We start from the raw sequence: 25,594 nt of genomic DNA on the forward strand, positions 1-25,594 counted from the left end.
TTAGTGCAATATGTGTTAAACTGTCGAATTCAAACCCACTTTAATCCCATTCATCCACTTCTTAAACTGCATTCACATGTTTCAACCAGTGCACATATGAACTCTTCACTGGAGTTAATGACAATATTTACATGCATTTGATTATTAATAAACACTGTTTTCATGAAAATATGATGTCAATAATCCAGACAAAAGAAACAAACTTGAATAAATCAACTAAACTAGTTTTTAGAGCAGAGCTGTAACATTTGATCAGATCTCACATGAAGTTTCACATGATGAATTTCAGTGAATGTTGAAGTCAAACTCCACAGATGGTGATGGTTGGAAAGGAACATACACGTAGTTCCTCCATTTGAACCAAAGATGGCGCCATTTCATTATTTATTCACTTCAGTTTAAAACCAACTGTTCCATCAGATCAACTGAACCTGAGATTTCATACATTTTACTACATTTACTCTGTAAGTTAAACATTTACATTTCTATCATTTAGGAGAAAATATGACATTTTTCTGTGTTTTTTTCCTATTGAATGACTCCACAAACACTGTGTTTTACTATAACTGTCATATTTAACTTTTATTTCCAGTTTTTACAGTGAAAAATCCAAAAACACAGTTTGGACTCGATGCTTGTTGTAAAAAGACGTTTTGACAAAAATAAATGACAACAACGAATGTGTCAGACTTTAAATAAATGAAAGTAAAACAAGTAGAATGAAGAAAATATAGGAAATATACAAGATAATAGTAATAATAAAGATGGATGAAGTTTACCGCAGACGCACACATCTGACACCATGAACACACGCACCACCATTACACAAATACACAGCACTACACAAATACACAAACACAAATACATAAACACAACTACAACTACACAAATACACAAACACAACTACAACTACACAAACACAACTACACTAATAAAACTAACGAAATACACATACACATCTACATAAATACACAAACACAACTACAAAGATACACAAAAACTACACAAATATCCAAACACAACTACAACTACACAAATACACAAACAATTACAGAAGTACACAAACGCAAATACAGAAACACAAGTACATCAATACAACTACACAAATACAAAACTACACAACAACACAAACACAACTACAAAGATATATAAACACAAATACACAAACACAACACAAACACAACTACACAAATATACAAAAACAACTACATAAATACACAAACACAACTACATCAATACAACTACACAGATACGCAAACATGACTACATCAATACAACTACACAAATACAGAAACAACTACACAAATACACAAACACAACTACAACTACACAACAATACAAACACAACTACAAAGACACACAAACACAAATACACAATACACAAACACAAATACAACTACACAAATACACAAACACAACTACACAACATAAACACAACTACACAAATAAACAAACACAACTACACAAATACACAAACACAACTACACAACAACATAAACACAACTACACAGATACACAAATACAACTACACAAATACACAAACACAAGTACACAACAACATAAACACACCTACACAGATACACAAACACAACTACACAAACACGACTACAAAAACACAACTACACAAACACATCTACACACCACACAGACACACTGTGGATCCCTGTGTCTCCAGTCCAAATCCTCCAAACAGTGGTTCAGTGAATGTGGTTTTGCAGGTGTAGATGTGGGTCAGTTTGTCAGAGGAGACTCTGAAGAAGGACACAGATCCAGCAGGATGGTCCACATACACTGAGACTGTACCAGAGGAGGAGAAGGAGGAGGAGGAGGAGGAGGAGGAGGAGGAGGAGGAGGAGGAGGAGAAGAGGAAGGGGGAGGAGGAGCGGAAGGAGGAGGGGGAGAGGAAGGAGGGGAGAAAGGGGAAGGGGTTGTAGGCGAGGCGCCACGTAGGGAGGTCTGTGTATCTGTTATTATTCCAGAACTTGTAACCACCTATATCACAGTACAGACTCCAGGACTGATCATTTTCTCCAAACCCACACTCTCCACTGTATCCTTTCCTCCTGATTCCTCTGTAAGTCACTGCTATATAAACCCGTCCACTCCACTGGACCTCCCAGTAACAGCGACCAGTCAGACCAGTTGAACACATCAGCTGAGGCCAGTACTCAAATCTGTCCTGATGATCAGGATATGACTGAACCTGCATCACTCGTTCCACCTTCTTGTTGTTTTCAGACAGTTTGAGGTATGTGTTCACTGTGTTTGGATCCAGGCTGAGTTCACAGAAATCTGATGGACAGAAGAAAACACAAAACAGCTGCAGTTATTGATCAGTGATCAGCTGATTGACAGTCTGATCACATCCCTGGGTAACATTAGACGTTATTGATGGATGGATCAGGTGTGATTCTTACTAATGACAATAATGATCAATAACAGATAAACCCAGTGTTTTATTCATGGATCTGTTGTTTCTATTTTCACAAATAAACCAATTAAAGGAATGAAAACAGGAGAGTCACTGATGTTCATGTTTGTGTTTTATATAAATCCTTTCTATAGACCTTGGTTTTCCTTCTGTTCTTTGTGAAAGTAGTTTTTGTTCCTGGTTTTAGTCCAGTTCTATAGTTCAGCACAGACTGTTGAAGGTTTTGATGAAACTGATGCAGTTTGACACTAACGTTAACTACAAACACAACTAAAGTCACATGAACTAATGGATATCAGTGAAATACAGTCAAATCCAAACACAGATTCAATGTCTTTATCTGTGGTCTTTGTCACATGGATCAGATTTGTCAGAACCAACATGAGGAGGTTCTGTTCATGTTTATTCAAACCTATTCTCAGCTGTTCTTTCTCTTTTCTCTTCTATTCTTGTCTCTGATCAATAACCTGTAACTCTGCCTCAGTCCTCAGTGAATATGTTTGAATGATGTTTGTTCACATTTAGGTTTAGTTCCTGCTGTTGAATCTAATGGATGAATTCAAATCTATCCACTGACTCATGAAATTAGAGCAGATCATAAATGTTTATTAAAGGAACTGGTTCGTTTCAGTTCAACCTGCTTCATCTTGAACTAAATCTACTGGTTTTTCATCCTTTTGGGCTCTTTTCTGTCTTGGACAGTGACAGTGGATGAAACTCTAACCCTGGGACACAGAGTAGGGGGTGACATGGATCCAAGGGTCCATCCAGCTCTAACCACTGGACCACTGGTTCATCCACCCACTATGACCCACAGCTGAGTGTTTACAGCTGCACACACACTCACTGACTGTGGACCTTCACTAATAGTAGGTTGGCAGGTCCACATAACAGGTTGGGTTTCATCTTTAATCCAATGTAAATCCACTTACACTTCCTCAGACCTGGTCTCAACCATCGGACTCCACTGGGCTCCAACCTGAAAGGGGGGGGGGGGGGGGGGGGGTCAGAGCAGCATTAAACATGGACATGACATCACTGTGACCCACTCCAGCTTTTCTGTTCACATCCAGTCCATGGTTCCTGTTAGTCCCTTATTGAAGGTCTGGGTCTGTGACCGTGGTCTGGAACTTCAGTCCAGGATGTGGACTCAGCTGTGACAGTGTTCCTGTCAGCTCCACCTGTTCTATCACACATTCTGTGTGTGTGCATCAGCTCAGTCCATACCTGACAGTGTCCAGTGTCCAGTGTGGATCCTCCACTAGAGCACACAGCTCCTGTCCTGAGGCTCCTGGATGGTTGTAGCTCAGGTCTAGCAGTCTGAGATGGGACGGATTGGACTGTAGGGCTGAGACCAGAGAAGAACATCCTTCCTCTGTGATCAGACATCCTGACAGTCTGCAACACAAAACATCACACATCATCTGAGGAGGAAAAGAAGCAGCGTCAGCTGTTGGACACAGTTCTTCTGTGGATGGATTTCAGCACAAATGGGACTGACCTGGAGCCAGTTTCTATTGGACTGACTCGGTTCAGGACAAGATCTGAACACAGACTCAGATGAGTCCAGTCTGTCCAAAGTCTGGAAAGACCAGGGGCCTCATGTACAAAGACTTGCATGGATTTCATACTGAAACCTGGCGTACGCCCAAATCCAGAAAAGTCTGAACGCACAAAAAAATCCAGATGTATAAAACTATGCGTACGCCCGAATCCAAGTACGTTTCCTTTATACAGCTCAATCAGCGCGGAATTGAGCGCATATGTTGGAGTGCCTGACTCCTCCCTCTCCACGCCCACATTTAAATGCAAATCAGCATAAACGGGGTCTGCAGGTGAGGTTCCCTCTGGGATTCCCCTGTCTGCGTGATCAGACGATGACGTCAAGGTGGACGCGAAGCGGAGGACGAAACAGACGGAAGGAGAAAAGAGACGAACTGAGACCGTTTGAGGAAAGAGTTGCCGATATTGTGACACTTTTCTTACAGGGCTGACGCCGATCACCCCCAAGATAAATATATATTTAGTATTAGTGTCAGTCACACATTAGTTCATTCTATGGGTCATACACAGTCTGATCACAGACAAACTAGATAAAGGTTCATGTGTGATCATGTCAGGATATCAAAGAGGAAATTAAAGACTCTGACTCATGTTTAATCACTCAAATTATTATTTTCCAACAATGAGACAGAAGACAGTCAGACCCAGTATCATCCTCCTGTCACAGAGGCTTCTGTTGACTCCCCAGTGTTAGCCGGTCCTCCGGTCCGCCACAGCCTACTGCTGGTGCCCGTCCGACCGACATGGGTCGGTGCTGACCCGAGTCACATCAGGACATCATGAGGACGATCGGCGGAGTCAATGAGCGACTGGACCGACTAATAAATGTTCTCACAGACATGAACACTATATTTATCAACCTATGAATTTTATGTCCTTGTCTCTTTGCTGTTGCTGAATGTCCATCTGGACAGGATTGGCACTGATGGATACAGGGTCTGGTTGGTTCTGGTTCTGGTGGTGGATGTGCTGCTCTGACAGTAGGATCTCTTGCGCGGTGTGTTCATTGTTCTTCTGTGTATCTCTGATGGGCCCATCAATCGGAGGAATGGCCTTTGTCACATTATTAGCAGTTTCTCAGTGTCACCTCTAAGTGTTGCCAATGGTTCCAAAGCACTAGAAACGTGCGTACGCCAGCTATGGAGTGGGTGTGAAGGACCGCACATTTCCACGGTCATTTCAGTCTTTATACATCTGAATGTGAGCGTGGAAAAGGGTGTACGCCAGGTTTTTGTGCGTACGCACGCTTTATACATGAGGCCCCTGGTGTTTTATTGTTTCCCAGACAAATTTAACTGGATGGAGACTGACTTTGACCAAAAAAAGCCTGACAAATGCACGGATATTGGTAGAAAAAACATGAAGTGCATAAATGAACATCCTTCACCTCCAAATCAAAGGTTCAATGGTTCTTGGGTTCCAGTGTTTGAACTGACAAACCAGTTCAACTCCAGTCCAACCCTCACAGTTTAGATCCTTTACTGTCCTTTAGATAACAGATGTCTATTTAGACTCATTTGGTTCAATTAAATCTTCATAGAGTTCATTTTCTGTCTTTGTTTCAAATACAGTGGAACCTCACAGAATTTAATTCATTCAATGACGCGTTCATTTTGTGATTTATCTTACAAATCACTTTTCCACTGAAATGAATGAACTTATTAACCTTTAAAATGAGACGATCTGTGTCTGAGGAAGACAATGGAGGAAGAGGAGGAGGAGGAGGAAGGTTATTCTGTAGAAGGAGAATCTCCTTCTAATAAAACATCAGGTAGATGAATTTCTGGTGTTTTTTCTTTCTCTTCTCTTCTTTTCTTCTTTCTGCCTTCACTTTCTTCACTGTCTGCTTGTACAAGCAGTTTCATTAAAAACCTCTCCACAGAAATCTGCTTTGTTCTGCTTTTTCAAATGTTCCCTAAATGCACCAGACCATTGTCATTAACTAAAGCAGATGCACGACCTCCACTTCATTTGTGGGGATGATTAGATTCAGTTTAATCAGAAACCTCTGTCCACTCTGCCCACACTTCTGTTGATGGACTGATAGAGATCGTCTCGTCCACTACACTGTCCTCCTTCTGGAATGTCCTAATCTCCTCCTCCATCTGAACGCTGGTGCTCCTGAACGTGACGTGAACCTGCACCTGTTGGAGGAACACCCGCTCGTTCCGCCAATTTACACTCCTATTTCCAGACCAAACTGGTAAAGGGAATTTGTGGTACTACAGTGCACTGGTACTGCGAGGTTCCACTGGAAATACAGGAACATGCATGTGTTTCATGTCAGACACTGAACAGCTGATCTGAAAACCAGGTCAGACTGATCCACTACATGTACATCATGGATTTAATCATCATCGTTTACACTGGTTCAACAATCCAAACCTGAGAGTCTCCAGTTTACAGTCTGGACTCCTTAGTCCATCTGACAGGATCTTCAGTCCTGAATCCTTCAGGTCATTGTTGCTGAGATCCAGAAGAGTCAGACTAGAGGACTGGGATCTGAGAACTGAGGACAGACCTTCACAGCTTCTCTCTGACAGGTTACAGATACTCAACCTGGAGGACACAGATGATATTTGTATTAGAGTCAGGTCTGGACTGAAGGACCATCACAGTCCACATAGATCTCAGTTTGTTCTATAGCTCAGATATAAATAAAGCTGCCAAATTTGAAGAAAAATAGGACCAAGGGTCCTGTAGTCCAACAGCATATTTAAAGACATGAATTGACATTCATTTGACCTTTCAAGGTCATTCAAGGTCAAAGGTCATGGCACTAAATGAAAGTCCATATGTGACTGTCTATCTATTGCCAATAGTAATTATATCAATATCTTCAACTGTTTTCAAGTTATAGCACTTTGAAATGCGTCCCATTACAAACCAATGGGGATTTTTTAAATTTCAAAAATTCATAAATAATTCAAAAATCAATATTCCACAATTCTTTGAACAAACTTGGTAGACCTTACCCCAAAGATGTTCCACAACAAATATTAAGTCATTCTGACTGATGGCTTCTGGGAGGAAGACTCTTGAAAAATTGATTATGGACGGAGGACAACTGATACCAATAATCCATCGAACCCTTTGGGTGTTGGACTAAAAACTCACATTGTTATTGTAATTTGAGGGTTTTTTGTTGTTTATCAAGACAAATGCACAGATTAATCATTTAACAACGTCAAGTCAAACATAAAAAGCAGAACTAGTCTAAAAATACCAAAACTTGGTCAGATTTGAATGTTGTGATTTTCATTTTTCCTGTTTTCCACAGTATCTCCATCTGCTCAGTGTCACTAAATCCAAAACATCACCATACAACACAGGTTGTGTTGAACTTTTATTCCCTAATTTTCCATTTGAATCACCCTAAATCCACCTCAGTCCTGACCTTTAAATTGTCGTCTTTTTCCATTTTATAATTACACAGGTTGATTCAGTGATTACATTTGTGATCGACTGGATTGTGCAGCTCTAGATCTAATACACCTGCATTTGAACAAGTAGAACATGTTTTAATAAAACTCACTCAGAACCAAAAGATCAGAAATAATTGAATTCAGATTCTAACTTTATCTGACCTGAGAGTCTCCAGTTTACAGTCTGGACTCCTTAGTCCATCTGACAGGATCTCCAGTCCTGAATCCTTCAGGTCATTAGTGCTGAGGTCCAGATGTATCAGACTAGAGCACTGGGATCTGAGAACTGAGGACAGACCTTCACAGCTTCTCTCTGACAGGTTACAGCCACTTAATCTGCAGAAACAGAACAGACTGTTTTGTTATATTAAAAACAGCCGCAGAATAAACTGATCTTCACTAAACTCCACTTCATTTCAGATCCAAACAGTCTAGAAATAATCACTTGTTTTGGAAAAATATCAGCTTATAAAGTCAATGTATCACAGAACTACTATTTCCTGTGAACACTCAGACAAACCGTATGGACCTTCACTGCTGTTCATTCATAATTATGGTTAGGACCCCTTTATTTATCTGGGGGTCTCAGTAACACGTACATTTACGGATTTAATTAAAGACAAGTGGTACAGACACTTTAAAACCTCATTAAACTAAATACCTGTCTTTTTTGGGGAGTTCAGTCAAACTAAGACAAACATTATTCTGCCCAAGTCTTAAATTTTAATCTTTTAAAAAGTTTTTCAGAGATTTGTAAAAAATGCAAAAATTGAAATTCATCCAAACTGTGCACTGCACCTCTCCTAGTGGTAAAGAACATGTGTGTTCAATTTGAAAAGAATTGGGTGAAATCAGTTGGACAAAAATCTTGGACAGACAGACAGATGGAATTCCTGGTATATCTATACACCCCCACCCTCTGGGGGCCGGGTTATATTAATCTGCAACCAGCATTGAAGACCAAACAGGATCTAAATCCATGGTCCACCATAAACTGACTCAGATGTTTGATGGACTGGATCAGATGTGCTCCTCCTGTCATACACATGAAGTGGACTGGATGTGAATTCCATCCAGTTATGATGTTGATTCATATGATCAGTGTCGTGGTTTGACAATCAATGACTAAGGTGTAAAAATATAATTAAACAGACTCTAAATTCAATAAACTCTGTCTGGACTCACACAGCTTTGTTGGAGGCTTTGACGACTGGCAGCAAATTCAGCAGAGCCTCCTCTGAACCAGAGTATTTGTTCAGGTCAAACTCATCCAGATCTTCATCTGATGACAGTAACATGAAGACCAGAGCTGACCACTGAGCAGGAGACAGAACAGACCTGGAGAGACCTCCTAATCTCAGGTACTGTTGGATCTGATCCACCAGAGATCGATCCTCCAGTTCATTCAGACAGTGGAACAGGTTGATGCTTTTCTCTACAGACAGATTCTCATTGATCTTCTTCTTGATGTACTCAACTGTCTTCTTCTTGGTCTCTGAGCTACTTCCTGTCTGTTTCATCAGATCTTGTAGGAGACTCTGATTGGTCTGCAGTGATAGACCCAGGAGGAAGCGGAGGAACAGGTCCAGGTGTCCATTTGGACTCTGTAAGGCCTGGTCCACAGCGGTCTGGTAGAACTTTACAGTTTTGTCCTTTGATAGTTTAGACCAAACAGAAGATAGGAGACCTGACAGCAGATTGACTCCAGTGTTGATGAAGGTCTGATGGACATGAAGAGCAGCCAGAAACTCCTGGACACTCAGATGGATGAAGCAGAACATCTTGACCTGGCGTACTCCTCTCTCCTCTTTAAAGACCTGTGTGAACACTCCTGAGTACACTGAGGCTGATCTGATATCGATGCCACACTCTGTCAGGTCTTTTTCATAGAAGATCAGCTTTCCTTTCTTCAGCTGCTCAAAGGCCAGTTTTCCCAGAGACTCAATCATCTTCCTGGTCTCTGGACTCCAGGGTGAATCTGTCTCAGATCTTCCATCATACTTGACGCTCTTCTGTTCAGTCTGAACCTCCAGGAAGTGGATGTACATCTCAGTCAGGGTCTTGGGCAGTTCTCCTCCCTCTGTGGTCTTCAACATGTCCTCCAGAACTGTAGCAGTGATCCAGCAGAAGACTGGGATGTAACACATGATGTGGACGCTTCGTGTCGTCTTGATGTGGGAGATGATTGTGTTGCTCTGTTCTTCATCTGTGAACCTCTTCCTGAAGTACTCCTCCTTCTGGGGGTCAGTGAACCCTCTGACCTCTGTCACCCTATGAACACACTGAGCAGGGATCTGATTGGCTGCTGCAGGTCGTGTGGTTATCCAGAGGCGAGCAGAGCGAAGCAGGTTCCCCCTGATGAGGTTCATCAGCAGCACATCCACTGAGGTGGACTTTGTAACATCAGTCAGGATCTGAGTGTTGTTGAAGTCCAGAGGAGGTCGACACTCATCCAGACCATCTAAGATGAACACCACCTGGAGTTTTTCAAACCTCTGGATTCCTGCTTCTTTTATTTCATCAAAAAAGTAATGAATGAGTTCCACCAAACTGAACTTCTCCTCTTTCAGCACATTCAGCTCTCTGAAGGTGAATGGAAATATGAAGTGGATGTCCTGGTTGGCTTTGTCTTCAGCCCAGTCCAGACTGAACTTCTGTGTTAAGACTGTTTTCCCGATGCCGGCCACGCCCTTTGTCAGCACTGTTCTGATTGGTTCATGTCTGTCAGGTGGTCTTTTAAAGATGTCTTCACATGTGATGGTTGGTGGTGGTCTGTGTGGGTTCCTGGATGCTGTTTCCATCTGTCTGACCTCATGTTCCTGGTTGACCTCTGTAGCCCCTCCCTCTGTGATGTAGAGCTCTGTGTAGATCTGGTTCAGGAGGGTTGGGTTTCCTGCTTTAGCGATGCCCTCAAACACACACTCAAACTTCTGCTGCAGGTTAACCTTCAGTTCTTGCCGACCCTGGTTAATGTTCTCTGAGAGAAGACAAAGAAGACAATTAAGAGGATGTTCCAAACACAAATGGAAGGGGAATTTTTCACATTTATTCTAGTATCATATCATTATGTTACAGATTCTGTGTGTATTCAGGTCCAGTCATTCATTTCCTCTCATTCTATGAGTTTATTGTTCATGTGTCTTTTCTTCTATCTATGACATTCAGCTGGAGGACAGTAGAGCTGAACTGTTCAAATGTGCTCATCATGTGTATTTGTACATGAAGAACCCTTCAGTGTCTTCAATAAACGATTATTCAAACAAACTAAATCCATGTTATTAACAACACTTTGTCTTCTCTGTAGTTTTCTATCATCAGTGATCTTCATTCTGAATATCATCTTTGTTACCTTTGGAATGTCCTTTAAACCCTTTTATCTACAAGAGGGTTTCTCAACCTTTTTTGAACAACACCCCACTAACGGCATCATGAGCCAACTGCTGCCCCCGTATGCCCAAAGAATTGGTGGGACAGGGGGGGAGGTGGTATGAAAGTTCTAACAGTAACGCAACAGACCTGTATGTGGAGGACGTGGTGGGTTATAACAGCTCTGTAGATAAAACTCCCCTCACCTTATCATTGACTACCTGATGCCCCCAGAAAACATCATCCACGCCCCCACACCCCCACCCCACACACACACACAGATTGAGGTCCAGGGTAATTGTATCGAGGTGGACAAAGGTCAAAGGTCATTGAGACCTCACAAATCACATTAGTGGCCATGACTGTGAGTAACTGAGAAAACATGAGTGGATTCTGACTGAACAGCCGCTTATGTTTTAGTTTATATTATTTGTCCATTTGCTCCATTAATAATAATAATAATAATAATAATAATAATAATAATGTTCTTACAGTTTTTAACTCCCTTTTACATTTATTTGTGAAATTAGTTTTAGGTGAGTTTATGTATTTTGCAATTAATAAATAAATAAATAATTATGGTTAGAATCAAATAAATGTCATTTATTAATTAGATGAATGTTTGTGTAACCCAGTTCTGTTTCATCCTCAGTCTGAATTTGCTGGTGTTTTTAGTTTGACTAAACTCTGTGTTGAGTTCCTCTTAGATGAATGACTTATAAAAACCCAGATGACGACTGCCTTCACACATTTAACTGGTCTTTAAACTGATGCTCTGAGGGGTTTGAATGTTACCAGGACACAATATGAATATTCATAGAATTCTGCTGCATCTGAACAGATGTAAACAACATTACCACTGTCCTTGTGTTTAATGTGTCACAGGGTCATAAAATATGGAACCTCTTACTTTACTAATTACTGATTAAAGACTGACCTTCAGATACTGGGATGTTTTTTGAAAGTTTCTTCACCAGATCAGTCTTCTTCATCTTCTCCAGAATCGTTACAGTGACTCTTGGAGTATCTGTGTAGTAGGTCTGGACCATCAGATCCACCGTGTCCATCCGGTCTGCTTTCTCCAGTCGACTCTTTGGAATGGTTGGTTTTTCATTGTTCAAGAACCACTTGAACTCTTTAAAGTCGTCATCGACCAAATCCTTCAGAGTATCAAACAGATGTTCTTTAAGTGCTGCCTTCTGTGTTTCCTGTAAAGATCCAAAAGAACATGTTCACCTTAAACAACCAGGTCTGTATCTGATGTGATCATTAACCTGTTCATCAACGTAATCCTCAGGTTTAATGAACCTTCTGTCCAAATGTTTCAGACATAGATTATATAAACGTCATTCATTTTATATAAAAGACAAAAACATCCTGAAGAGTTCCACATGAAGAACCTGTACTGCATGAGCATTGGACATTATTGGAAAAACCAGCAGCAGATGACTGGACAGAACAGATGGACCAGTAGATGTTGGACATGTACACACCTTAAATGCGGAGTCCATCTGAGTCTGATGTTGTGGATCACTGGGAACCTCTGAGCTCTGCTGCTCCACTCTGTGGACCAATCATCAACAATGAGCTCACATTATGTCTGTCCACACTGACACCAACAGGTGGACACATCTGGACGTCAACATGAGTCACATGACCCCCTGTAGTGGGACAGGTGTCCTGGTCCTGCTGATCCCACTGACAATCAACATCTGCGTCTGTTTGGAGCTTCACACTCACTGGGTTTAGTTGATCTCATCAACATTTGGATGAAACCAACAGCTCTGTCCTAACAATGTGTCTCCTCCCCATCTGCACTCACAACATATGATACAAAGATGTTCAATGGACCAGGAATCAACCCTGGACTCTGATCCAGGATCATCCAGGACCAGCTCCCACTACAACAACAGGTTTTCATTTATCAGATTAAGTGTCTGAACTACAGACTGAAGAAAAAGACCATGTGACACCAACAGTGTATCAGGACTAACTTTAGGTCAGACATAGAACGCCAAGTTGGGATTGACTGAGCTGAAAACCCTGTTGGTGAATCTGGACCAGATCTGAGGTTCACTTACTGAGGCTCTGAAACATGTCCTGTTTTAAAATGTATCCATCGATACCAGAGGTTGCGTTAACTGAAATTATTCCATCATTGATGGATTTTTTTTTTTTTTCAATGATGGAAAACTCTGAAGTCCGTCTGTCATTTTGACAGATTAAAATACTGAGGGTAATCTACTGAAGACAGTTTTCAGACAAAACTGAACAGAACCTGTTCACAGGATCACTGGTCTGTGTCTCTTAACACGGCATCAAATAGTCCATAACAGCGTCCTACCTGTACAGAACCCAACAGCACCACCGTTCACAACTAGGCTGACTACAGCACCAGTACTTCAGTCAAAAGACTCACTGTTAGTTCATCTGTAGTAGACCCCCTGTCCAGTTCGTGGTGAGTGTGTATATTAATCGGTCATTGTCCAGTCTTGTCTCGTTGTTTAGCTAACTTTAGCCAAAATTAGATGCTATTTTGCTAGCGGCAAAATGTCAAGACAACAGAGTCTCCTTGGTGATTTTCAAAAGCCCAGTATGTGATGGCATTGATAAACGCAGTGAAAAAAGAGGGACTGATGCAGTGGAGGATGAAGGACAAGCAAGTAATACGACAGTTCTTATGGCATTTGGGCCCAATCCCAATTCACCCCTTGGCCCTCCCCCTTACCTCTACCCCTTGCACTTTGCACTACCCCTCGAAATGGAGCAACAAGGGGTAGGGGTTGAAACATTCCCCAATGAAATGAGACAACCTTTTTCGACCTGTTACGTCATCAGCAGTCATCGACACTACGCCATCACGTGGACATGCAAAACAAAGGGGGAGGGGTAAGGGGGAGGGCCCAGGGGTGAATTGGGATTCAGCCTTGGTGTTCTATACGTACACATGTTCCACCTTTTGTGTGTTATTTGATGGCATGTCAATTTGTGCGAACATCTCTGGTTCACATCACCCTAACCCTCAGTGTGTGGTATTTGACACGGCGTGAACACACACGTGGAAAGCTTCTGAGGTGTGACAAAAAAGAAAGGAGACTGTGGCAGCCATGCTCATGACTCAATGCCTACTGGATAACCGCTTATTTCATTGTGTTGTGCAACTTCTCGCCAACAGTCTGCTATAATATTGTTCACTTATCTCACTCCGTTCTTGTGTTTCAGGCTTTTGTGTAACATAGTGCTGTTAGGCTTTGTCGCACAACTTTCGTGTAGCACAGTGACAACAAACATGGAGCAAAGAATTAATTCGAAATTCCTTGTTAAGTTGGAGAGAAGCCTAACAGAGTGTCTCAGACTTCTCCATGAGGCTTTTACGGAGAAGATGCAATGTCGCGGCCACGAGTTTTCGAGTGGCACAAACGCTTCAAGAGAGGTCATGAGGAGGTGGACGATAACTCCAAGTCAGGACGACCTTCCACGACAAAGACAGATGAGAACATTGAAAGAGTGAAGCAGCTGGTGTGAGGTGATCGCAGATTGACAGTGAGGATGATGACGGGAACCTGAACAAGAAGTCAGTGCGTACCATCTTGGTGGAGGAGCTGGGGATGCGAAAAGTGTGTGCCAAGATGGTGCCCATCTTCCTGGTCAACAAGCAGATCACAGCTCTCAACCACCCTCCTTATTCACCAGATGTTGCACCGTGTGACTTCAGGCTTTTCCTAGGGCTGAAGAATGTGTTCACAGGAGCTCATTTTGTCTCTGCAGAAGAAATTAAGACCACAGTGACGAGGGAGCTGAAGGACATCAAGGAGGCGGACTTTCCCAAGTGCTTCAGTGGATGGCAGAAGCAAATGCAGAAGCACATTAACTCTGGGGGGGATTACTTTGAGGGGGACAATTTTTATGACCCTGTCCGTCAAAATGACAGACAATAAAAATGTCTAGTGCAGCCTCTGATCGATACATGGAGTCATCACTCTTCATGGACACACAGCTGGGTCCAAGTCCAAGTCCAGGTCCAGGTCCAGGTCCAGGTCCATGAACAATGATGGTACAGTGGTTTTAGTGCTGAGCTCTGACATTAAACTGTGGTCTTAGTGTGATTCATATCCTACTGCAGAAGAATCCAGTTTCCATCTGGACATTAAAGGAGATGCTGTTTCTCTGCCAAATATTTTCTAACTCTGCTGTGACCTTTGACCTCTGACCTGATGCTCATATGTGAGGACTCAGGGTTCAGGTCTAAGATAAGAATGTGTTAAAGCTGAAACAGATCAGCGGACCCTCAGACTTAAACTCAGACTGAGCTCTATGAGTCATTTATCTGGACCTTGTATGTTCGTCCACCGAGGGTCACTAAGTTTTGTTCTGATACTGACGTTCACTTACTGAGGCTCACAAACACATCCTGTTTTAAACTGTATGCCTCGATCCATGGAGTCATCACTCTTTATGGACACACGGCTGGGTCCAGGTCCAGGTCCAGGTCCTGTGGGCTGGGTGTGGGTGGTCTTCCATAGAGGCGCTCCCTCTTCTCTGTCCTCACACTGATCCATTCTGTTGAATCCACACCAGAACACAGACCATCAGTCCAGACCTGAATCCACACTGATTCCTCCTTTACGTGACAAACACCAGCTGCTTCTCCACTCACTGCCTCTTCTCTCATTTCTATCAGATCACTGTATGAACTGGTGGACACACAGAAAACAGCAGCACTGACTACAACACTTCAGCACAGAGGGTTGAATAAAAAAACAACTTCATGAATCCACTTTAAATACAAGAAACGTGTGAAATGTTTAAAGATCAGTTTATTGTTAAAAAATTAGATCAAACCATCATGATTGGATTCAGAGTCAGAGATAAAACTCACCTGTGGACGTCTGACAGAAAAGGGTTTGTGTTCGTCACCGCTGAGCTGTTTCCTGGATCAATCTGAGTCTCACCTGTAAAGACATCAGGTGTGAACGGCTGCAGTGGGAGGAGCTCTGAACCAACCAGCTGGTTGAAATGACCCAAAAATTCAACATCAGTTATTTTCCATGTTATGGACAGTTTATAAATGTAATCAACTCTTTTGTGGCTGAGAAAACTGAAGACAAAACATGACTCATTAATACTCTTACTTTACTCCAGCTCTATGTCATGAACAGATTCACAGTTCATTTAATACAGACATGCAAATGGATTGTATTTAGAAAAGTCTCCAGAGGAAAAATGACTTTGTGCTTTAGCTTATTTCAGTTTCTTTAAATAAAACCAAGATAAACTGAATAAGTAAAATTTTTTTCAAAAATGATTTAAAACTACAGATAAATGTGTGCATGAAGTCGTCTTCTGAAGGTGCATCCTTCCTTTAGTCTGTACAGACATTATCATCATGAAAATAATCAGAATAAGGCAAGGCAGGTTTATTTATATAACACGTCATGTACAAGACAATTCAAAGTGCTTTATATGAAACATTAAAAGCATTTCAGCAGGGTTACAGGCAGAAAGGGCGTCTGCACTCTAGAAGCAGAAGTAGGACTGTAAAAACTGACAAGTTCCTACTTTTAGGTTTTTACAGGAACTGCTCCTTCACACTGAAGTTTTCCTGCATTATTAACAAAATCTGAAGAAATATACAGTTAGTTTGACTTGATTTTTCTCAATCGACGACTCAATATTTAATGTTTCAGGACAAACATTCAATAATATATGTTTTTCAGACAGATGTCAGAGCAGCAGGAGTTCCCACAGGCCCTGAACGCACCTTGGTGGGACATCCATGCGGTCAGGTTTTATTCCCTAAAAGTTATTATTACATATTTGATTACCTAAAGTCACGAGCCACAGTGAAAACCGTCACCAAACACACATTAAAGGGTTAAAGAGGTGAACTTTACCTTCAGATGAACAGATGTGGACAAAAGACAGACAAGGAAGTAGTGAGTTCAGGGAGGAGTGTATGAGACTGACGCAACTAAAATTCACACACACACAAGAAGCGCATAAAACACACAGACGTGCATGAACATGTCCTCTAAAGGGATGTGATACGATAAAGGATTTATTCAGAGTCACTGAAAAAGCATTTCATGTGCACATTTACTCAATAACTTACATCAGACTAAGTCATAGTTTGTTTCAGATTAAAGGTGTATGTAGGAATTATGTTCTAGTAATCATAAAATGGCCCTGAATGTCAGCAGACATTCAGGAATCATGTTCATTTCAAATACTGGCATGACTGACAGTAGTAGTCCACACCCAATACTCACATCTGGGGTCCGTTTCACAAAGCAGGTTTAGTGAAAACTCTGACTGTGTTGACCCTGAAATGAGGGAAACTGAGTTTTCCATTTCGCAGAGGGAGGTAACTCAAACCAGAGACACAGGGACAGACAGAGGGAACTTAAACTCTCGGTCAGTTACCATAGTAACAGACTCTTTGAACCTAACCTGTTCCTTAATGAACCCTGAGTTTCTCTCTGACTCCGCCCACTTTCAGCCACACACAGGATTAAATTTCCTTATTCCTTCAGTCAGCAGGAGAGTTTTGGCCTTCCATAGTTCTGCTGTCTGTTCTTGAACTAAATCCATCAGTAGGTCTATATTAGAAGTCCATCAGACACAGGGGGTGGAGACTGTTTTCACTAACAGGGCATGTCCTTTTCACCACGATCCTGTGGATGAAGGTGCAGCATTCCTGCACAGAGAATTAAATATTGGTGATGGGACTTTTGGCTCTTTGAAGGGAGCCGTTCAATCAGGAGCCATTCACTGAAAAGAGCCGTTCAAAAGACTGGCTCTTTTATGTTTTTTGCATTATTTTGAAACACCAATGTTTTAATGACTAAATAGGCTCCATGCAGTGGTGGAGTCTAGTTTATTCTAGTGGGTATATTCTGATTTTTCCCCTCCCAGCCTCATACACCCCCGTCCTGGAGCAACATCTGTACCACAGCACCCCTCCTAGAGCAGCAGCTGCTCCAAAACGGCCCCACACAAGAACCACCACACTCATTAATGCATAAAGTATACATCCCCACATAAGTGAGATCATGAAAGACTGGTTATGTATTATCTAAATGTAAATGTAATGTAAGCAAGACCAGATGTGTAACTGTCATTAGCAGCTGGACCTTAATTAACTATTCAACAGCCCGTGACAAGAGAAGACATAGACTTTTCAAATCAAGAAAAGTGAATGAATAAATAATATAACCTGGAGATAAACAAAAACCAAGAGGTAAACAAAAACATCAATAATTAACATTAGGTATAACACCAGTTGTCTTTTTTGTGTCTCTGTTTGCATTCAGACCTGCTGAACAGGGTCCAAACCTATGAGTGAACTGTTTACAATCTTCAGCCATGGCTAAGAAAATGCATGAAGAATAAACAAAAGGAGGCAAAAATTCCACTCTTTCAAGAACTCGAATTATGTTATTATATTATCTAACATATCAGTCATTTAATGGTGTACATGGTGTCTTAATTAATGGACCGTTAAGTTGCCAATGGAGCCAGATCAAGTGAAAGTGAACATCAGTGTCATAAAATGAAGTTTCACCTCTCATCATTTCTTAAATAGGCTCATTTTTAAGTTAAGAACTCTATTTTATTGAACTGTTTACAAAATTTCAGTATCACTTGTAGAAAAAAAGAAAGATATAATCAATATTAAATGAACCTAAAAAGGACTAAAATATGTAAGTGCACTATTAACTTTAATAATATTTGTTCTTGCTTGTGTCAGTGATATTTTAAGTCTGTGAATCTGAAGGAACTAACAATTCAACAGTACAATAATATAGAAAGGTTCAGTCCAATCCAATTATTAGTCAAGTATGCTCTGCTATTATCTGTATATATCACTACAGTTGGAATATGTATGTAAACAAAAGTTTATTAGCATATTTGTAGTGGTTTAGTTAAAGCAAAGTGTTTTACTCTGATACTGAACAAAGGTACAAATTGCTGTCTATGTGTCACAACATATTAACATTCATAAAAACTTATCATTTCAATATTTTTATCCAATATTGATTACAATTGTACTTTAACATCATAGCTAAAGCCCTGTGATTCATTTAGGATCCATTTCTGATGAGACCAGCATGTTTTGTACATGTGTTTGTGAAAAGTGAAAAAAAAAACATTAATTTTGAGTCCCTGTGTCACACTCAGTCATTTTAAGTATTTTTACCCAAAATGTTCTTTCTGTAAATTGCAACATGTCATGTGAAAGTATGTACTCAGACTTATTCATACATGCATTAAACATGGAGATCAGTTCTTTAGTTTAAACACAGACTATTGAACAGGAAATGTGTCACTGTGGCACCGCTGGATCTAGTCCAATGAATTAATTTAATTTTTATTAACAACTTTATAAATGAACTATATTAACATTTGAATTTTGCATTAACTTTGTACATGTACATGGTTTCTACAGCTTTATCTGTTGTCTAATATTTACCGAACTTTCGTTTCTCCACTCGAACCATGGATGTCTGTTTTAGAATTCTCTTACCTGAGTCTGAGTACACAAGGATGACAGGTCCAGTTCACATCTACAACACACACACACACACACACACACACACACACACACACACACACACACACACACACACACACACACACAACTACAGCCGTACCTCATTAATTTCAACCAAACCACCACTTCGTCAGTGTTCGATATAATCCAATGTGCCACTCACTTGCTGTTCCAACAGCAGTTACTATTGTTATAATAAACACACAGCAGTTCCACTTACAGGTAGGACTCTGACGTCATCAGGCTGTCCCTCTGTTCCATCAGCTAAAGCTGCTGTGGCCTCTAGCATTAGCATTAGCATTAGCATTAGCCACAGCTGGACTGTCCTCTGAAGCGGCAGTAGTACTGGTGGACTTACTGAAACACTGAAACACTGAAACAGTGTCATTTGGCTTTGTTTTCTTTCCATTTTTCCACACTATCCTTCACTGTCTGGTGTTCGCCCAGTCGTTCCCGCCTACAGTTGGACTACTTCCTCAGTTGTAAACGTCAGGTAACGGTACACTTGACGGAAGCCCATATGGTCCAAAAGTGTCCGCTTTGTAACAGACAAGTGGAATTTGTGAACGGTAAAGTGGACCATGCCGATATGGAGCTTTTTCAGTGGTTATGCGGAAATCTGGGACCTTTTGTAGTGGTATACTGCCTGTACCTGCGTATGACGTAGACTACACCACTGGCTCCATGTGATGATTGACATGACATTTTAAAAGTGTTGAACTGGCACAGCAGTAAATATTATCTAACCATAAGAAAGAATAGTTAGTTCAAATGTGTGGAATAAATCCATGACATGACAGGTGACATTAGGCAAATGCTGGAATTTGACCCCAAAAAAAATAAAAAATATCACGGTACATTATGTGGACTAGTCTGTAGCCTAAAAATGAAGATGAAAATAAAACATTTTCTCATGAAATAACATTTTATTCTCCTCAAAACAAGAACAATAAATTTGTGTAAACATACGGAAAAAACTGCACAAAACACAACAGTGATTAATCACTGCAATTACTGAAATACCTCATCTGTAGTGCAGTTCTCAGAACAACAACAGTATGTTGGTAGACATGTAGAAAAAATGCACAAAACACAAAGGGATTTATCATTGCAATTACTTAAACACCTGAACAACTGTAGTGCATTTTCCCTCAGAACAAGAACAATAAATGTGTGTAAACATACGGAAAAAATTGCACAAAACACAACAGTGAATATTCACTGTTAATAATCAAAAAAAAAAAAGAACGGCTCTTTACAAGGACTCGGTTCCCATCATTCATTTCAAAGAGCCGTTCAAAAGATTCAATTCGTTCGTGAACTTCACATCGCTATTAAATATTGGTAGATGGTTATCAGACCGCACATAGATGTTCAAGCATTTCCAGACAGTTATCTTTTTGAGCAGTACCGTTTCACATCCCAGTCCATCATCCACAAACACAACCTAAGCCATCCTTACATTTACAACATTACCGACCACAGTCATGCTCTCACATCCCAGCAGAGATTGTGTTACACTGCGTTTCTTTGCAAATGGGAGTTTTTTGTATAATGTGGGAGATGTAGAGCACTTCAGTCAGACATCTGTGTGGAGGACAACACAGCAGTCAGAGACACTGTATGGCATCATCACTTCAGAGATGAAGTCACCACCACCATCACCACAGGAGTCAAATAAAGACAGAATACACATTTTATTTGGTCTTCTTTATTTCCTACAAATACCAGAGCTAGTTTAGTTTATGTTCCAATACTTCACATAATTCACATCATCCACCTGTGACCATGCACCCACCTCCAACTTGTGCTCCAGTATTTCAGTTTCTACATCCACCCTCCTGATCTGAAGGTCCAAGTATTGAATTTCTTTGTCGTTTTTTTGGATTTTTTTTTCCAGCAGGTGAATTTCGTACATTTCTTTTACTGGTAACTGGGAATACATAAGGAGGACATTAACTGATACAGCTGCACATGACTTCCACAGAACAACCCTCTGGTTTTTCCTGAACATCCATCTCACTGTGTCAGTCTGGGCAGTAGAAGTTGGCGGACCCTCCTGCTGCTGCCCAGTCCACTTCTCTCGCGTGGGTTTGCACCTAAATGAAATAAATGAATATGCTACCATTCATGTAAATAAAATAAAATAAAATAAAGTGTATGTAAAGACATGTACATCCTTGAGTTTGTGAGGTCAGAGGTCACTGAAGACACTATGATCAGAGTATGGTCTGTGTTTGTTTGAACAGTCAGTATCTATGAGGCGTTCAGGAGCACTTTAAAGTTCTGTAACATTAAAACACCTGGAAACGCCTCTGGGCGGCCATTTTTAGAAACTGAGAAGACTTTGGGAGTAAATTTAGAACATTGTCAGAAACAGTACATTTTTGAAACACATCGTACATCTGCACCATTTGACCACTAGGTGTGGACGACTGTCGACATAAACGGTTAAATGACCTTAAAGTCACTGTTAAAGGTCATTTTAAGGATCTGGAAAAGTTTATGAGTGAATTTGTAGAACTGTGAAAGTGTTTGAAACATTTATTCCAACGGTCATCAGCGCCCCCAGTGGTCAAATGGTAAGGCTGTACTATGAGTTTTAAAACTGAAATTTCTGACAATGTTCCAAATTTATTCAAAATGTGTTCTACGTCACTAAACAATTAGTGCAATATTTGTGTTAAACTGTTGAATTCAAACCCACTTCAATCCCATTCATCCACTTCTTAAACTGCATTCACATGTTTCAACCAGTGCACATATGAACTCTTCACTGGAGTTAATGACAATATTTACATGCATTTGATTATTAATAAACACTGTTTACATGAAAATATGATGTCAGTAATCCAGACAAAAGAAACAAACCTGAATAAATCAACTAAACTAGTTTTTAGAGCAGAGCTGTAACATTTGATCAGATCTCACATGAAGTTTCACATGATGAATTTCAGTGAATGTTGAAGTCAAACTCCACAGATGGTGATGGTTGGAAAGGAACATACACGTAGTTCCTCCATTTGAACCAAAGATGGCGCCATTTCATTATTTATTCACTTCAGTTTAAAACCAACTGTTCCATCAGATCAACTGAATCTGAGATTTCATACATTTTTACCTCCGCCAAGGAGGTTATGTTTTTGCCAGGGTTTGTCTGTCTGTCTGTCTGTCTGTCTGTCCGTTAGTGTGCAACATAACTCAAAAAGTTATGGACAGATTTTGATGAAATTTTCAGGGTTTGTTGGAAATGGGATAAGGAAGAAATGATTAAATTTTGGTGGTGATCGGGGGGGGGGGGGGGGGGGGGGGGGGGGGGCACTGATCAGCCTTGGCGGAGGTCTGCGCTCTCCGAGGGCTTCTAGTACTACATTTACTCTGTAAGTTAAACATTTATATTTCTATCATTTAGGAGAAAATATGACATTTTTCTGTGTTGTTTTCCTATTGAATGACTCCACAAACACTGTGTTTTACTATAACTGTCATATTTAACTTTTATTTCCAGTTTTTACAGTGAAAAATCCAAAAACACAGTTTGGACTCGATGCTTGTTGTAAAAAGACGTTTTGACAAAAATAAATGACAACAACGAATGTGTCAGACTTTAAATAAATGAAAGTAAAACAAGTAGAATGAAGAAAATATAGGAAATATACAAGATAATAGTAATAATAAAGATGGATGAAGGTGATATTTTCTAAACGTAGAAGAGATGAACTGAACCAGACTGATCTTCTAGTTCATTTCATGTGTCGACACAACAGTAAATATAAAATACAAAGACATAGAAGGACTAGACAGAAATCAGATGATATGATCAGACATATATACACATGGTCCTCATTCAAGCACTGGAAAATCCCATCAGTCCTTGAACACATCATCAGATTCATCAACACATTCATCCACTGTTTTATACAAATGCATTTGTCGCATCATCCGATCAAATGTGAAAGTCAAAGCACAAGACGAACATGAGGATGAAACTGAAGTCAAACCTTCACACTGAACATTTACTCACAAACATGACAATGATGACGCTGTTTCCAAGACGACAAAGGCTGTTTATAAAGGCACCTGATTGGTTGGAAAGTTTACAGCAGACGCACACATCTGACACCATGAACACACGCACCACCACTAAACAAATACACACAACTACACAAATACACAAACACAAATACACAAGTATACAAACACAACTACACAAACACAACTACACAACACTAACACAAATACAACTACACAAATACACAAACATAAGTATACAACTACACAAATACACAACAACACAAACACATCTACACAAATACATCTACACAAATACACAAACACATCTACACACCACACAGACACACTGTGGATCCCCTTCTCCAGAGTGCAAATCCTCCAAACAGTGGTTCAGTGAATGTGGTTTTGCAGGTGTAGATGTGGGTCAGTTTGTCAGAGGAGACTGTGTAGAAGGACACAGATCCAGCAGGATGGTCCACATACACTGAGACTGTACCAGAGGAGGAGAAGGAGGAGGAGGACTGAGTGAAGTTTGTGTATCTGTTATTTTTCCAGACCCTATAACCATCTTTATAACAGCTCACACTCCAGGACTGATCATTTCCTCCAAACCCATACTCTTTACTGATTCCTTTCCTTCTGATTCCTCTGTAAGTCACTGCTATTTCAACACGTCCACTCCACTGGACCTCCCAGTAACAGCGACCAGTCAGACCAGTTGAACACATCAGCTGAGGCCTGTACTTAAATCTGTCCTGATGATCAGGATATGACTGAACCTCCTCCACTAGTTCCACCTTCTTGTTGTTTTCAGATAGTTTGAGGCATTTGTTCGCTGTGTTTGGATCCAGGCTGAGTTCACAGAAATCTGATGGACAGAAGAAAACACAAAACAGCTGCAGTTATTGATCAGTGATCAGCTGACTGACAGTCTGATCACATCCCTGGGTAACATTAGATGTTATTGATGGATGGATCAGGTGTGACTCTTACTAATGACAATAATGATCAATAACAGATAAACCCAGTCTTTTATTAATGGATCTGTTGTTTCTGTTTTCACAAATAAACCAATTAAAGGAATGAAAACAGGAGAGTTAACTGATGTTAATGTTTGTGTTTTATATAAATCTTTTCTGTAGACCTTGGTTTTCCTTCTGTTCTTTGTGAAAGTGTTTTTTAGCTTATTAGCTTACCGGCCAACAGGCCGTAAGCTATTGTCGTCATGCGGCGTCCGTCATCGTCGTCTGTCATCGTCATCCGTTACAAAAATTTTAATCGTCTTCTTCTCCAAAACTACAATTCCGATTGACTTCAAACTTGGTATACAGCTTCTTTATGATGATGTCAACAAAAGTTAGTAAAATTATTTGGATCCGGATCTGATTCTGGATTTAGTGCGACTTTGAAAAATTTCCTCATTATAACAGATAGGAAGAGGATGGATGCAATAAATCAGTATCAATAATGTCAAGTTGGAATTTGAATTTTTTACAGATCTGATTGGAATATGACCAAAACATGGGCTATTTCTGTAATATAATAAATACACAGAACTGGGTGATAATAAATGGCATCCAGATACAACTCCCAAAGCTTTTAATTTGGCTGGTAAGCTACAGGGGCATTGGTCCTATTTTTGTTCCTGGTTTTAGTCCAGTTCTATAGTTCAGCACAGACTGTTGAAGGTTTTGATGAAACTGATGCAGTTTGACACTAACGTTAACTACAAACACAACTAAAGTCACATGAACTAATGGATATCAGTGAAATACAGTCAAATCCAAACACAGATTCAATGTCTTTTTCTGTGGTCTTTGTCACATGGATCAGATTTGTCAGAACCAACATGAGGAGGTTCTGTTCATGTTTATTCAAACCTATTCTCAGCTGTTCTTTCTCTTTTCTCTTCTATTCTTGTCTCTGATCAATAACCTGTAACTCTGCCTCAGTCCTCAGTGAATATGTTTGAATGATGTTTGTTCACATTTAGGTTTAGTTCCTGCTGTTGAATCTAATGGATGAATTCAAATCTATCCACTGACTCATGAAATTAGAGCAGATCATAAATGTTTATTAAAGGAACTGGTTCGTTTCAGTTCAACCTGCTTCATCTTGAACTAAATCTACTGGTTTTTCATCCTTTTGGGCTCTTTTCTGTCTTGGACAGTGACAGTGGATGAAACTCTAACCCTGGGACACAGAGTAGGGGGTGACATGGATCCAAGGGTCCATCCAGCT

General features: G+C 40.4%; 2 protein-coding genes and 2 long non-coding RNA genes across 4 annotated transcripts in view; 1 reads left to right on the plus strand and 3 right to left on the minus strand.

Moving 5' to 3' along the window:
* Positions 1–1,528: 1,528 nt before the first annotated feature.
* Positions 1,529–25,594, minus strand: part of LOC115431961 (NACHT, LRR and PYD domains-containing protein 3-like) — a 592,418-nt gene continuing 568,352 nt past the window's right edge. The window contains exons 2-11 of the mRNA XM_030152699.1: positions 15,665–15,737; positions 15,178–15,348; positions 12,279–12,348; positions 11,723–11,993; positions 8,605–10,396; positions 7,582–7,755; positions 6,380–6,553; positions 3,659–3,829; positions 3,364–3,410; positions 1,529–2,292 (exon numbers count right to left, since the gene is read on the minus strand). Coding sequence (XP_030008559.1) covers positions 1,634–2,292; positions 3,364–3,410; positions 3,659–3,829; positions 6,380–6,553; positions 7,582–7,755; positions 8,605–10,396; positions 11,723–11,993; positions 12,279–12,348; positions 15,178–15,348; positions 15,665–15,737 — 3,602 coding nt within the window. The 3' untranslated portion in view covers positions 1,529–1,633. The remainder of the gene's footprint in view (positions 2,293–3,363; positions 3,411–3,658; positions 3,830–6,379; positions 6,554–7,581; positions 7,756–8,604; positions 10,397–11,722; positions 11,994–12,278; positions 12,349–15,177; positions 15,349–15,664; positions 15,738–25,594) is intronic.
* LOC115433001 (uncharacterized) lies at positions 19,707–23,285 on the plus strand. Its single transcript, XR_003937287.1, has 3 exons — positions 19,707–19,720; positions 22,297–22,301; positions 23,055–23,285. It is a non-coding gene; the product is annotated as an uncharacterized LOC115433001 (long non-coding RNA).
* LOC115433021 (uncharacterized) lies at positions 21,039–24,793 on the minus strand. Its single transcript, XR_003937294.1, has 3 exons — positions 24,782–24,793; positions 23,612–23,613; positions 21,039–21,298 (listed from the first exon to the last, which is right to left on the minus strand). It is a non-coding gene; the product is annotated as an uncharacterized LOC115433021 (long non-coding RNA).
* LOC115431973 (NACHT, LRR and PYD domains-containing protein 12-like) overlaps positions 25,009–25,594 on the minus strand; it is a 15,602-nt gene continuing 15,016 nt past the window's right edge. Inside the window, exon 10 of the mRNA XM_030152724.1 lies at positions 25,009–25,594. This exon is cut by the window's right edge and continues 206 nt beyond it. The gene's annotated coding sequence lies outside the window, so the exon portion shown is untranslated.

The sequence above is a fragment of the Sphaeramia orbicularis genome, chromosome 2 (genome assembly GCF_902148855.1).
Source record: "Sphaeramia orbicularis chromosome 2, fSphaOr1.1, whole genome shotgun sequence".
NCBI classification, from domain to species: Eukaryota; Metazoa; Chordata; class Actinopteri; order Kurtiformes; family Apogonidae; genus Sphaeramia; species Sphaeramia orbicularis.